The 15554-nt window shown below is 36.8% G+C and overlaps 1 protein-coding gene across 4 annotated transcripts in view; it reads left to right on the forward strand.

Moving 5' to 3' along the window:
* Window positions 1-15554, forward strand: part of PAN3 (poly(A) specific ribonuclease subunit PAN3) — a 79053-nt gene that overhangs the window by 51747 nt on the left and 11752 nt on the right. For 3 of the 4 annotated variants that reach the window (XM_054272143.1, XM_054272145.1, XM_054272146.1), the window contains 6 exons: window positions 671-728; window positions 1812-1973; window positions 2135-2251; window positions 2369-2470; window positions 10219-10384; window positions 10799-10886. In XM_054272143.1, the coding sequence (XP_054128118.1) occupies window positions 671-728; window positions 1812-1973; window positions 2135-2251; window positions 2369-2470; window positions 10219-10384; window positions 10799-10886 (693 nt within the window). The remainder of the gene's footprint in view (window positions 1-670; window positions 729-1811; window positions 1974-2134; window positions 2252-2368; window positions 2471-10218; window positions 10385-10798; window positions 10887-15554) is intronic. The other variant, XM_054272144.1, reaches the window with a different exon arrangement.

The following is a 15554-nucleotide window of genomic DNA, read 5'->3' on the forward strand; positions in this document are numbered from 1 at the left end:
TGGCAAAAAATAAACAATTGTTAATGGTAGAACAAAAATAGACACTTGCAATATGTGCAGTCATTTTTCCCTGTGGAGAATTTGAAAAATCAAATCTTGTAATAAGTGGAGTACAACAGAGGGTGGGGGTGAGTTACAACATATATGACTGCAATCTAATCTGCATGCCATGATTTACTATTCAGCTCAGTACTATTAGTGATGTGGTTTTTTGGCATGCATGGGTTTATTTTTGTAACATTATTTTAAGCTGCAATACTATTCAGTTTGAAAGTCTCCCACTGAAATGGAAGTGTATGCAGGTGTTAGTTGAAGAGCTCTGCTCAGGGTTCATCATCTCAAGGCTGGCTGTGAGTGTTATTAATTTCAGCTTTACTGTAGTAGCTGCCTTTGTCAGTGCCAGCTGACACTGGCAATAGCATATAGCAAATGTCTTCTGAAGCTCCTTCAAGAATTTAGGTATTTTATCATTCAAATTTTCAAGCTATTGCTCTTCTGACCCTCTCTACCCTAGACACTTGCATTAATTCTTTATTTTAATACAGGTAGTACTAGTGCTAGTGCTTTTGAAGTACTAGATGCTAGTACTTCAAAGACAGTGTTTTCCTAAATTTTCAAAACTAATGAGCTGAATTATAATGTTCAAAACTTAACTTAATTTTTCCTTCAGGAACTCATCAACAGACACTTAATAACTATGGCCCAGATTGATCAGGCTGATATTCCTGGTAAGTTTTCCTCTAAACAGTGATCATGTTGTTCTCAATCATGCACATTCATGGATATTAAGAACCTCTTACAAAAGCTGCCACCTGTTTTTATTTTTTCATGTAGCTTTACTCATCGGCCTGGGACATGGTTAACCAAATGCAGTGTTTCAGAAATATGAATTATTCTTTCTGTCTTCTGTTGTAATTTTCTTCTGTTTTGAAATTCCTTAATGGTTAGGAATAGTTCAAATTGCTGACAAAGGAAAAATCATTAAGGCAGTTAAGCCCTGTGATGAACAGTTTTGTATTACTTTGTAGGTATTAGGTACTTCTTTAAATGATGCATATATTTTCAAAGGTAGTATGTGAACTAGCAAAACAGTTTGTTTTGAAGTGGCTTTGCCTGGTACATGAGAGAAGGCTTTGTGCTAGGTGTCAGGCAGAAGAACCATATACTATTTACTGTGATTTGGCTTTTTTTATTCAGCTTGATTTAAACAATTTTTGCTTGCACTATCTTCTCAAATGTGTGCATACTATAATAATGATGCAGTTAAAAATGCAGTTTAGTGTTTTAATCGTGATGAAGTGCGAGGGTAATCTCTTAATCTGATTTACAAACTTTTAGCACTTCTCTCTCCCTGTTTTATAAACCAGTATATTAAAACACGTAAGACTGATACTTGCTTTTTTTCTGAGGAAAAGGTGGTTCTTACCATGGTATGAAGTCTGCATTGAAATTGGTGCTTATTATTGAATCAGTGTAGGAAAAACACCTAAGAAATATCATTCATAAGGGTGAATTTCTAAGCTAAATAAGAAAATGGCAGATGGAAAGGAAATGGCATATATTCTGTTGATTTTACTTGGTGTAACACTTTTTCTGAAGACAATAATTTTAGGTCAGTGGGATCTCTTTTAGGAACCTATGAATATGTTGATGTTAAAGCAAAAATAGTGAATTTTAACTTCACATGCGCCTAAAAGATGGTGGAGATAATTTAAATATTACTGGAAGTCATTTTAATTTTCTCTGCTACTCAGTAATTTTCTCAAAGTCAGCTGAGGCCTAACATGTTTCTGTGTATAAACTGATTTTAGCAGTTCCTGCGGAAGTGGACAGCTACCACAGTCTCTTTCCTTTGGAACCACTGCCGCCGCCCAATCGGATACAGAAAACGAGCAACTTTGGGTACATTACATCATGCTATAAAGCCGTAAATAGTAAAGATGACCTGCCCTATTGCCTTCGGAGGATACATGGTGAGAAACATTGAGTTGTCTCAGTAGGACTAGCATTTCAGAGTGTACCAGTCGTATTTTAGTGTCTGGTTCCTTCTCAGCAGTTTCTGACTAAATGCTGAAGTAAAATTTTCTCGTTCTAAACATTACACTTTAAACCATGGGTTTCATTTTCTCCCTAGGTTTCCGTCTTGTTAACACAAAGTGCATGGTATTGGTTGACATGTGGAAAAAGATTCAGCACTCGAATATCGTAACTTTGCGTGAAGTGTTTACCACTAAAGCTTTTGGAGAACATTGTAAGTTTTTCTTTTTTCTTTCCCCCTGCCCTTCCCCCAGCTCCTCCCCAGTGGATGTGTGGATACTTTTTTCAAGTATGTTTGAGTTAGTAAATATCACCTGTTTCTGTTTTTAAGCTCTAGTGTTTGCGTATGATTTTCATGCTGGAGGAGAGACTATGATGAGCAGACACTTCAATGACCCTAGTGCTGATTCCTATTTCACAAAACGGAAATGGGGTAAGGAAACCACACTATGATACAATACTTCTACACACTGTTTCAGCAGTAAACGTCTGGTCACAAATACTTGTTCAGCTTAATTTTTTGGCTAATCATGCCGTAAGCTGATTGACATGAGAGCGTTCTTCTTCACCTCCTGTTTGTAAAATCTTTTTAAATTATCAAACAAATATGAAATTGATGTCAGCATGTAAGGGAATTACAACTTTTTGAGAGAAAAATAAGTTGGAACAAAACTGGGAGCCAGGAGCTCTAATGTCCTTGTTGCAGGTCTATCACCAGGTAACACCTATCATTTAATGGCAGTAGTTCCAAAATTCAGATGTGCTTGCTGTTTAGGTGTCCTACCATTCTGGCTTTTTCCTCACTATGAGGAATAATTAAACAGTATTTTATTTGATTATTTGAAATGTGAACTACTAGTTAAGGCAAGAAATTAATTGAAAAATCCCTGAACCTTATTCTTTTCAGACACCAACTTCACATCTTAGGTCTGAAATTTTTTTGACGATGCTTATACATAGATTCAATGGAGTCACTACATAAGCATTCTTAAATGAAATCTGTCACAGGATGGTCTATGGCTCAGCAAGTGGCGCAGTAGAGCCCATATGCTTGTGGCTAAAGCCTTTTCCTCTCCAAAACACTGTGCTGTCAATCATTCTTCCTATTAGGACCAGTTTATGACCCCTGCAGTCTTACAAACTGCAGTCAGGTGTTGGCAACACAAACAGTGCCATGCTGAGAAAGAGAGGTGGTCACTCCTTAATGCAATCACAGAAAGACTTAAGATAGAAAAATACCCTGCAGAGCTTTTTTGGACCAACTTCTTGCTTGATGCAGGACCAGCCCTGAAATTAGATCCAGCATTAAAGATGACCAGATGACTGTGACATGGCCTGCTTTTTTTTTTTAGTTAGAGAAGATCTTCCCTAAATGTCTTTAGGCTGCCAGTGTATGAAGAGAAACAGAAGCTAAGGTTTTTTTCTTTCTCGTGCCTTTTGAAATTAGTGATTTTAGCTGTGAATTCAAACTGTTTCAGAGGCCGACATCTAGAACTTCACTTGACTATTTTTTACATCAGAGTATAGTGGTTTGGTAGTGTGTCAATATGTTGAAAGGCTTGAAGAAAACCTTACAAATGTTCAAAGACTTTTGGATACCTTATATACTGCATAATTCTCACTGACTTTGCACTGAGCTGACCATTTTAAGTGGAGATGGAACTTGATTTCCACCACTGATTTTGGTGGTAATATCTCAGATGGAGGAAACCCCAGTTTGATGTGTCATATCCTGTGGCAAATCAGAGTGTAATTACAGATTCAATGAGCCTGATGTGAAACTAATTTGTTGAGATAAAACTGGAAGATCTACTGCTAGGTTAATGACTGTTACGTGCAGGACTCGGCTCCTGAGTGTTTCCCAGTCATGGTTTTCAATTTCCATGTGAATCAGTCCTTGTTATGTTTTTGTATCTATTTAGAGAATCATAGTAGAATGATGTCTGTTCTAGATAAAATAATAAAAGTTACATAAAATTATTGGGAACGCATTTTTTTGTCATACTGGAAAATAATTAAGTTGCGGACCTATAAAGGGCAGTCATGTCTCCTTAATCTATCAAAGTTCTTTAAAGGAAGATCGAGCAGATAAGACCTTGGAGTTTTCAATGAAGTCCAACAGTCTTTAAAAGAACCTAAGAAGTCATATTGCAGAGAAGGTTCTCAGTTAGGTTAATGCCTGGTTGGAATGTTAGAAACAGAAAGAGTGAACAGTGAAGATCACTGATGGGTCTCACAAGAAGATGTCCTGGGAGTTAACACATTCACTTGTTTGTTCTGAAGATAAATTGTCTGTCAGAGTTTGCTGGTAATACCACATTATTTGGATTGTTAAAAACAAAGGCCAGTTGTGATTGATTGCAGAAGGATGTTACAAGACTGGAACTCCTACTGATAATACAGCAGGTGATGTAATGTAAACCAATGTGATCAAAGGAAAAATGGAACTAGCTTTAAACATGAAGGGATGGCCTCTGTTGTGACTGTTGCCACTCAGTAATAGGTCTGGGACCACGGTTAAGTGCATTGGAGAAAATACTGTCCTCTTGCTGAATAGCAGTAAATAGGAAATAGACTGATGTAGCTTATTAAGAAAAGGGCAGTGGAATGGTAGACATTGTATTCAAGTTGTGTGTGCCTGATAGACTTCTCTCTGAAGCTATGTTCCTCCTCATGCATTTTGAAAGGTATAGAAGAGCAGCAAAGAAGTTGAGATGAGGTGACAGGGATGAGCAAAGGTGTGGAACAGCTGGATGAAGAATAGCAAAGTGGAATAATGCTTTTCATGCTTTTAAAGACGGAAAGGAATATAATGGGGTTAAAAGTGCCTGGAATATGCTCTGAAAAATTATCTGGAATAACAAAGAAATTAATAAAAAGCGTTTATTATTTCTTCCAGCCTAAAACTAAGGACTTACCAATGAAAATAGACAGGTAGCCAATTCAAAACCTAGGCTGTCATGATAGTTCAGCCATGGAACTTTCACAGATTATTGTGGACATTTGCCTAAGTTCAAGGGGGAAGTGGACTTACTCATGGAGGAGAAATATTTGGGGACTGCATAGTCATGATATTTACTTCTGGGCTGCAAATCACTGGAGGCTAATAGAATATTTTACTTGTTTATGTTTATACACTTCAGTATTTATTGCAAGCTGATTTTAGTGTATGTGTCTTTCAAACAGGCTCATGGACTATCTGGACCCTTTGTTTCACCTACTTCAGCTTCCTTTTATAGGCAGGAATAATCTGGGAAGTTGGAAATAAGACATCAATGTCTGTTTGAACCAAAGTATTACTTAATTAAAATGAGCTGTTGCAACAGAACTTACAGGGATATGTAGGGAAGATAATTGTCTCCTGACTGTGGCAATTACTACCTGCTCTTTCAATATTTTCAGTAGAAAAATTAGGGGAAAAGAAGTCACCTGAATTCCCAAATTTTGCCAAATCTTTCTGCATATCTTTGCTTTGGCCTTTCTTTTTTTTTTTTTTTTTTTTGATAGCTGCTGCTCTCTAGTCTGGTCCTCAGTAGAAGGAGCAATTTAAGAGAGAAAAATAAGATTGCATACCTATAACTTGATTTCTCAGAATTGCCTGCCTTCACGGATCCTTTCTCCATCCCCTCACAGAGTTTCTTGGCCGTCTGCCTGCCTAGAGGAGACTCCCAAGAGAAGCAGGGGAATGGATGGAAGTTGGGTACTCTGCAGCATGAGGCCCAGATTAGTACAATTGCTTATAAAGGTTTTAGGAGGCACAACACTGTGAACCTGATCAGTGAACTCAGAGAATTTGATTTCAGGTATGCAACCTTATTTATGTTGAACACTTGAGTTGGCAACATGAGACCTTGATAGTTAAAAGATGAGGATTATGGTTTACATGGCTGTCTTGCATGTCACTGGTGTCAATGTGGTCAGTCTTGGGTGTTTTCTTCTTGCCATGTTACTAACAGACCCTGTTACAGGACTGCCTTTCTAGAGATCTGGTGTGGGGGAGAAAAATAGCAGCTTACATTTATTTTTATGCTGTAAACTAATGTCTCTGACTTCTGAATGAAGTAGAATTTGTTGCTTGTGTTCTTTATTCAATGATACGGCCTCTTCCTTCAGATGGTACAGTGTGATAATCTAACATTGTTCTGTCATATTTTACTAAATTTGCACGGTTTAAAATCAGGAATCTGAATTTTCATTTAATCAATACTCAAAGTACATTTATTTGAAAAGTTTCTTCTTATATTATTCTCACTTCTTTTATTTCCTCAAAACATTTCTTCATACGCTAAACATTAAATCTGTTGTTCTGGAACTTTTTGGTATTCTTCCACCTTTCTTATATTTCTTAGCTTCAGACTATAGCATGTATTAGTGCATTTATCTCTGCCGAAATTATGTTCTCTTTGCATTAGCGAGTTAACCCAAAAGTACTGAAATGTTGCTCTTAACAGTCCAATAACTGAATGGTAAAGCAAATTCTGAATGTATCTACTTTAAGACTCAACAGTCAGAAAATCCTGGCAAATTAACAGTAACTATTGGCAGCTGCCAGAAAAGTTTGTCCTGATGAGTTTTTGTGGTTGGCAGAGATAAGCATGCCTTTGTTATGTCCTTTGGTCTGCTTTTAAGCACTCTGAATAATTAAATGCTGGCGTACATGCTGTTAGTAGGAGTTTTCAGCAGCACAGTCTCTGTTTTTCAGCAAACAAATACTTTCTGATGAAGATAAGCATGGTCTGGGAAACTTGCTTTGCTTTTGACACATTGATAGTAGTATGTCATGCACAAAAATGGACTTCACTGCTGACTTTACAGTTTTTTACATCCCCACGTGCTGAATGTTTCTTTTATAAAATACCCCTTCTATTGAAAAAGAAATAAGCTGTGTGATGACTAGATGAATAGTGTGTGATGAGGAGTAAGAATATGTAAATATTCAAAGTCAGCATGATGTTTTTGAAGACAAAATATGTGACTAATAATTATCCTAAAATACCTTTGCCAAAAGCTGCAACTTTTTCAAAGTAAGTTTGAGTTTTCAGTAGCTTTAGAATTTTTACAAAAATACTGTAGTAGTATTCTGAACTACTTCTAGTAGTTCAGAACCTTTCTGTATGTTGAAAACGGGGAAATGTAAAACCAAACCCCAATTTTCCCTGAAGGAGAGATGAAGACTACTGCATTTGTCTCGTTTTCAGTACTTGAACTTAGGAACACCAAGTAAACACCGAACAATTCTTAGTTCTGAATGTAAAAGACTGGTTTACAAGCCTGAGAGTTCAATTTAGTAAACAGCTAAATCTCTCATTGGGTTTTTTTTCTTCTTCGTTACTGTGTGAGAATTGCTGTTTCTTGGCATGCTTTCAGTGTTCCTGGTGATGTCAAACAGGTCCTACTGCTGGTGTTCCCAGGTCTTACTTCCCACCCCAGGACTATTCCTGGATTCACACTTGCTCTGGAGAACAGAATTTCATTTGAATAATTTTTTTAAGAAGGAAAAACTTAATATACGCATGCACACTGGTACAGAGGGTAATTTTTTTGTTCTGCTGTCAACAGCATACCACAGAACTAAAAAGTAAGTGTTAGCATTTTTATTTATTTATGTTTATCCCAATGTGGCAAGGAAAAATAATGGATAACCTGTGTTTTTGAAATGGCAGGTTTTAAATTTTTAATCTTTTCCATTAGTGGCTGTGTTCTACATCACAGAGATGAAATTATTGGGAGAGGTGAATCTGCCATGCAGTAGGTGGGAAGAACACAGTCTGAAATTTTGCTTGTTGTAGCCATAGATTCAGCCTGTGGTGGGAAGCCTTTGCAAATCAACCATGGAATCTCTTAACAAAACACTTTTTCAAGTAATACTGTGATCATTTGGGTAATGGTTACTTACCTTCTTGTGCTGTTTTTCCTTGTGTTCAGCACTGTTTGGAAAGCTTTCCAACTGTGTGTTTCTCCTGAAGAGCAAGCTTTGGGGTCTCGTTTCCTTGGGTCCTTGCTCAAGTGCTGTCTGTGGCAGGTGTGGTGGGCCTCTTGCGACATACATTATGGTCGGCATTGCAGCCAACTGAACTGCTTTTAATTGTGCTTATTTTGAACAGATAGATATGTAAGAGGGCATTTCAAAGCTGATTCTTCCCATGTTTTAGCTTGTACCTTTAGTGTATGTGAATGTGGGGTGCAGCTAACTGGTGTGAAATCAGCAGCCCAGATTTGGCTGTAGCCTCAAGTAAGTTTCTGCAGTAGTAAAATAACATTGCTGAGATTTTCTGATAGATGAGGAGAAGCTGTGTCAAACTCTGGTCTTTCTGTTTATATTGGACTTTCCCTTGGTTACATTGCCTTAATTTGAAAATCAAAGGGCGGATGCTCTTATGCATGCACAAAAATAACTGCCAAGTTTCAGCTTTTCTCTCTCCTTGGGATATTATAGCAATATTTCTATTCTGGACTTACTTTGTACAGATGTAACTCTCTTACAGTATCCATGCACATCCCTGTTAAACTTGCTACTCATGTTGCTGTTCACCAAATACAAAGTGCATTCTACAGCAAGTAGTAAAGAGTCTCAACTAGTACTGGAGGTTGTATCTTCTCAGTCATTTTGTAATATAGTTTTTGTCATTCTGAAGAAGAGAGAGTTATGAAGGACATGTTTGCTACATGAGACTTGGAATGATGGTTTTTGTGGGAAATGATTTGCATACTGATTCTTCAGGGGGCCACAAGAAACAAACAATATCTCATAATATTCAGCTTTCAGTAGACATGCCAAGTTATTTGTTTTTTAAAGGAGTCAGCATTTTGATCTTCTTAATCTAAACCAAAGTACCCTAAACCTGAAAAGCAAACTAAAATTTTAAAAGTGGACAAAACAAAGCTCAAATGAAAGTTTGTAACATTCTCAGCCCATGACCCCTAAGTCAGTAAAATTTCCAAGTAAAAAGTTATCAGGAATGTGTTCCACGTTTTTTCACTGTGCATGTATTTTGTGTGTGCATATGCATGCAAGTATACATATGCTTACTTTGATCAAATGCACAGATGTTGATATGGTTGTGTAGGAAAAGGGAGAAAGGGGGAGGAAAAAAACTCCCAACCTCAAAAAACAAGAACAAAAAACAAAACAACCCAAAACCCACAAACAAACGAAGAAAAAACTAAAAAGAAATAAATGTTTAGAGAAGAGCACAGTCAGTTCACCGCAAACCAATCAGTTGCTTACATGATTTTACTTACTACTGATGATATTACTGGTCTCAAAACAAGCAAAATCAGTACTGAGGCAACCTCTTGAAATATCTCCTGTGGTTTGTAAAATTGAGACGTACTGTCTTACTCTGGATGTATTTTCTTCTGCTTCAATTTTGTGCAAGGCAACCAATGCCAGCTTACTTGAATTACACACATCATACTTAAAATAACATTTTTTTATCTGTATCTTCATTTTTTCATCTGTGACTGAGTATTACTCAAACTGTTTGTAATGTAGGATTTGAGTGTGTGTTTGCAAAGACTGAGTTTTACTTTTGAAAGGAGTACTAAAAATTCATTTGGAAGGAGAGTAAGGCATTTCTTTCATATGACCCATGGAATAGGGGTCATGCAGTGATGACTTGACAGGGAGGTGTGTCACAGCAGAATGTAAGTGAAGTTGTGTTCAATGATGTGTAGCGTCCAAATCTTTGTCTGATTTGCTCATGTAAGCTGAAATTAGTTTGTTATTTTTTTCTCATTAGATCATAGAAAATGTTTAATTGGGAAGCCTGCCTGCAATAAAGGTGCTAAAATGTTTCTGCTATTGTGGTACATACTCGTTGTTTCAGGATATTGGTGTTTTTACTTCTGAAGTACCTGCATATGGTGATGTACCATCTACTTTGAGAAATTTCCAATCAGTGCTCATTCTCAACTTCAAAACATCATTTCCCTGAATATGAGAATGAAAATAATAATGCCTAATGAATTGTCAGCATTTTCAAAAAAACACCATGTGAAACCAACCAATGAAGAAAAATCTATTCCCAAACTCACATTTAAAGCAACATAGATGTGTCTTTCAAGGACTATTAAGAGTTAAATGAAATGAGGGTGTGAATTAATTGTATGATTCAAGACGTTGTACTTTGCTTTTTGCACAGCAGCCTTCCATTGATGCTCACAATGTTTTGGTTCTAGGTCAGCACGATGGACCTCTGCCACGGCAGCATGCGGGGTTGCTTCCAGAGTCTTTGATATGGGCATATATTGTGCAGCTCAGCTCTGCCTTACGGACCATTCACACAGCAGGACTGGCGTGCAGAGTTATGGATCCAACCAAGATTCTGGTAACAGGAAAAACAAGGTAATGAAAGCATTCAGTCTCACTGTGCTCTGGGTTCCTGGCAGCTGCTGACTCTGCACCTGGTACATAAATAGCTACTAAGTTCTCTCAACTGGCCTGAGGCATTGTGCTAAAGCTTGTAACTTTGGTTTTTTAAAGGTCTTCTAAAACATATTTTGGGAAGACATATACATTATCCCCAAACTACAGATCAGATCCACTACTATCAGTTTAGAAATTTGTTGATTTATTTGTAAATGGAATACTGTCTGTGCATTTTATCAAACAGTAAAATCAGTCTTTTCTGATTCATAGTAATTTGCTAAGTACTGATGGCTTTTATAATATCAAAAAATTCAGTGAATGCTAGAGGAAACATTGAGTAACCAATTAAGTTTAATGGCAATTTTTCCTTTTCTCTTCTGCTTCCTAAAGGTTACGAGTTAATTGTGTTGGAATCTTTGACGTTTTGACATTTGACAACAGTCAAAATAATCCACTGGCATTAATGGCTCAGTTTCAGGTATGACAACACTGCTAGTTAGGTTGGTGGCTTGGCAAAGGGATTACTGCAAACCAGTGTGGTTCCTTTTGGAAGACAAGTACTTTAATTAAACCGTAGTTCAGTGTATCTATCTGTAAATGACTGTATTTTTTTACTTCTGGTTTGATCTTGGTTCTCCCATACACTGTTCAAATTTGCTTATAATTTATAAATGTGAATGCTCTTTTTGGTATTTTCTGCCTCTAAAATTTCAGCAAGCTCACTGAACAGGTTGAACTATAGTATTTACCAAACTTAAGTCAGAAACGACTGGAAATGGAAATTTCTAAAGGAAGGAGAAGAAAAATCTTACATTTAGTCTTAGAGGTAAAAAATAATGATAATAATTTTTGCTCTGTCTTTTGTGATTTTAACATAAATAACTAAGTGTTGAATACCTGTTGAGAGGAGTAAGATCTTTCAGTTAACTGCATTTAGACCCTCTCCTCGTGCCAAAAAGATTCTAGTGTATCTTTATTTTGGGCTCCTAGTTTTTCCGTGCTCTCCTGGTGTTCTCTGAAGCGTGGACTCTGCATAATTCCTGAATTAAGAAGAACCCCTTTAGAATTAACAAAAACTGTTCCACAGTCATCTGGAGCATCACTGTGTACAGGAGTGCCTCTTTCCCTAACTTCCCCTCAGGGTAAAGTACATTACTTCAGCAGTCATCACATACCCTGTTTGTACTGGGAGTGAAAGACTACAGTAGGGAGTTGGATTTAATTTATTTTCATTAATTGACCTTATTCACTGTGAAAACTGCTTATTCAGAGTCTTTAAATAATAACTGAAATGTTTGAACTTTGGCCAGAAGAAGCTAGCTCGTTGGAGACCATATCCTAGAACATAATAACTTTTTTTTTAATGGTACAGTAAAGCAGTTTTCAGTGTGCTTTGAGGAGTACACCAAAGGATTTCACGCTCACACACACACTCAGCTACGTATCAGTGGGCTTTTGGTAATAATTTAGTGAAAAACAGTTGTGAGTAGATGAAAATTCAAATAAGTAAGGGATTCCATGCCTAAAAATGTAATGAGAGGGGTTTTATTTCAATCTAAGTACTTCTCTATTTTAATTTCAGCTTGGAAAGGGATCCTCCTGAGATATTATGACATTCAAGTAAAGAAAAACATTTAGAATACTTGAAGATACAAATCTAAAAATACTTGCAGGTACACAAGTCTGTCCAAAGCACTTATCACCATAGCAGCTCAACACGTGGCAGCTGACTTGCTTGATAATGCCTAGTTTTGTTCAGGGGGAATGGCTTTTCATGTTTTATATGTTGTTAATATTCAAATTGTTTAGGTTGCTCTGCTAAACCAGAAAATAAATACTCCTAAATACTTAGTTTGAAAGATCTAAATTGCAATTAGTAAATACAGTCTGGTTTTTTCTTTTGCTGTCTTTTCTAGAAGGGCTAGGCTTTTACTGCCTGTTTTTTTTCCTTCAGAGGTGCCAAACTGGGTCCATTCCTTGAAATTTAGGGGTCATTTCTCATGCTCTACCTTTGTTTGCCCTAGCCAGATAAAATTACAAAATAACAGCTGCTGCTCATGCTTTTTCCTTTCGATTCATGACCCAGTTCCTGAATTCCTTTGGGACTCCTGTGACTGTTAAAAATATAGGTTATCTCTTGATTTACTGCCCAGCTAATATGCATTTCCTTGTTGTTGTCTTCAATGGAAAAAGCTATGTTTGTTAGGATTTGCCATTTTCTAGCTATTTCCCATGGTTAATATAAAGAGATTTCAGCCAAAACAGTGAGGAGCTATGTAGAAGGAACGCAATTGTTCTTTGCAATCTGTGTTAAGCACATTAATCTATGATCATTTAAGAGTTACATGAAGGCAACAAAAAGGAAGCTAAAAAGAAGTAAATGAAATAGGAATGGCCACTTGCATTGAAAACCAGGGGTTAAACCTGGATAAACTGCAGCATGTGACTTCCTGCCCTGCCCCAGTCTATAAGTCTTGTTTCAGTCAATTGCAGGGTGCAGATGGGAAAGCTAAGTGGTGATACAGGAAACAGTAATAAGGTTTAATAAATATTTCTGTATTTGGAACAAAATTTGTAAGTCCTCCCCTTTACAAAAAAAGAGAATGTAAGTTTTAACAAGGGCTATAAGGTTACTTTTGCTTAAAGTAAATACTTTCAATTTAGCAAACCAAAATAACTTTCATATGCACCTTCCCAAATTTAAATATAGTTTGAAGAGACATCTCAAGTACTATTATTGACTCTAAAAAAATGCACCAAAATGTAGGAACTTGGAGGTACTTCTAAGGACAATGCTAGAACTTATCCTTTTAAGTGAATCCACAGAACTAGGGTATGAATGAGCTGATACTTATCCAAGCATAGCAGTGGATCAGGATTACAAAATAAAAAGTAGTGTTGGTTTCAGAGTGTTTTTGGAAAATGGATCCTGTCAAAAAAAAGTTTTATTTGAATAATTTACATGTCTGGCTGATAAAATCAAATGTATTGGTATGTTGAGGTATCTATGGCATTTGGCATAGTGGCACATACCTATTCAATTAAAAAAATAAGAAAGGGTACCTATGCAATTAACATTTAAATTACTCACTTGACATGCTTGAAATTCACTTAGTAACAGGGAGACATTCATGAAGGTGTCTGGTTTTGAGTTTATCCCCTAGTGCTGGTTTTTAGTGAATGCTATTTAATAGCTCTGTCAATGAACTAAATGCTGATAAAATCCTTACTTGCAAAGCTTTCAAGAGATAGAAAATTAAGTTGGTAGAGGTTACAGTTATGACTTTAATTACTAATTAAATGGTTAATAATTGCATGCAAGGTGCATTATTGAACAAAAGGCTGCCTGTGCTTAGAAGGTGTAAAGCTTTTCCTTGAAGTTAGGAATCAGCTTAGTGTTACTGCATAGTCACTGTTGATGGTTACCATAGCAGAAGTTTTCTGTCAGATCAAAAGGAACTTACATGATCCATAGGAGCATGCAAACACAATAGGGAATATAAACAAGGAAATGATGTACCTAATACAGATCTGTACCTTGCACTAGTAAGGCTACTACAGGAATGCAGAAAAATATATTTCTGGTGTTCCTGCTGCAAGGAAGTCTAATAGTTCTTGTGTGCCTTCTTTAACCTTTCTTTGCCTAGGAACAGTGAGAGCTGAATATTTTCATAGGATAGGTTAGGAATTAATAGGCATATGTGGATTGCTTCCTTACAGAAAAAATGGTGTAACCCAGCTTCTGGGAAGTCATGTACCCTGTCTGAATTTATAGAGTGGGTCAGCAGATGGTAGTTTAGTTGCTTCTAAAACAGTAATCTGACTCTCAGAAATCCTAAATTAAAGGGATCTTTCCAGCTGGTGATATTCTGATTCTCCAGTCACACAGGAAGAATATTGCCTTTGCGCTCTTGTAAAACTTTTAAAATTGGGTATTGTGATAACATTTTCTTTCAGGATTTCAGCTAACAATGAATAGTAAAGTGCCTCCAGAGAGCAGTTAAACTGGCTCAAAATCTGAATTGTCTTACAGAATTACAGTTGTCTCATATTGATCAGTCTCTTAACTGAATGCTTGAAGTTCCTAAAATAAGTGGGATGAATCCAAGCCACTTTTGTGTCTAAAACAAGCTAATAATGGGCTGTAATTGAAAAACTTTGTGTTTGGGAGTGCATTGGGGTGTCATATTCTCTCTGCCAATTCTTCTGGTAGATATGAAACAAACAAAAATTTAAGGTTGCAAATCAAATGCTCAAAACCCCACAAAGCTCGAATTTAAAATTTCCTGTCTGATGTTAAATGTAAGACTTTCTCAATAATTTCCAAAATCTAATGCAAGTGTATTATAAAAGCACCTGTGCAAAGGAAGACAATTTTCATAGGATCTTGCCTGTGTATTTTCAGTGTCCCAGGGTTGTATGATGATACAGAATTTATATAGGTTATATCCTTCTGAATGACTAAAAGTTGAAATAAATTAAGTGTAAAGTAGAGTACTGCAGAAAGAAGTATAACTGTGGTTAATACAAATGCATATTTCTTCCAAGACTTTTTGGAGAAAAAGATCATAATGAAAAGGCCTTTGTTTCAGGTGACATGTGTTTCTAGGTACTGCACTAGCAGGAATCCTCTGTTTAGAGCCATACCAGTGTTCCCTGCTGCTGAAATTGACTACTTGTTAGTGGAAGCAAGTTTACACTGAAAAGGGGGTTTAGTGCTCTGATTAACATCTCTTTACCAAAGGAAAAAGGAATGCTAATACTCAGAAATTCTGTGTTGCTTAGGAAATAGTGTAGCAAATGCCAGTCCCACGTCCTTTTCAACCACTTTGTCCATATTTGTCTCATATTCCACATCCTGTTTCTGTCTTCATTAGTTACAAGAATAACGTGCATTTTAACTTCTGATGTATTGTGTGTCCATGTTCAAATCGTGCTGCTTAATCATACTTGATATAGGAACAGCAGGGACATTGAGGGACCTGGAAAGGTTTGGTATTTTTCCCTTTCCCCCAGCACTTGGGAGACGTGGCTTCAGGGAAGGCTGTGCTCAGCTACTGCAGCCAGAGGCAGCAGGTGTGGTTATGCCTCTGGGTGGAACAGCTGTGAGGGGCTGTGGCATGTTCACCATCACAGCACTTTTCTA

The sequence above is a fragment of the Melozone crissalis genome, unplaced genomic scaffold, assembly GCF_028551555.1.
Source record: "Melozone crissalis strain CALT ecotype California unplaced genomic scaffold, PUWL_Pcris_2 ptg000013l_1, whole genome shotgun sequence".
Classification (NCBI taxonomy): domain Eukaryota; kingdom Metazoa; phylum Chordata; class Aves; order Passeriformes; family Passerellidae; genus Melozone; species Melozone crissalis.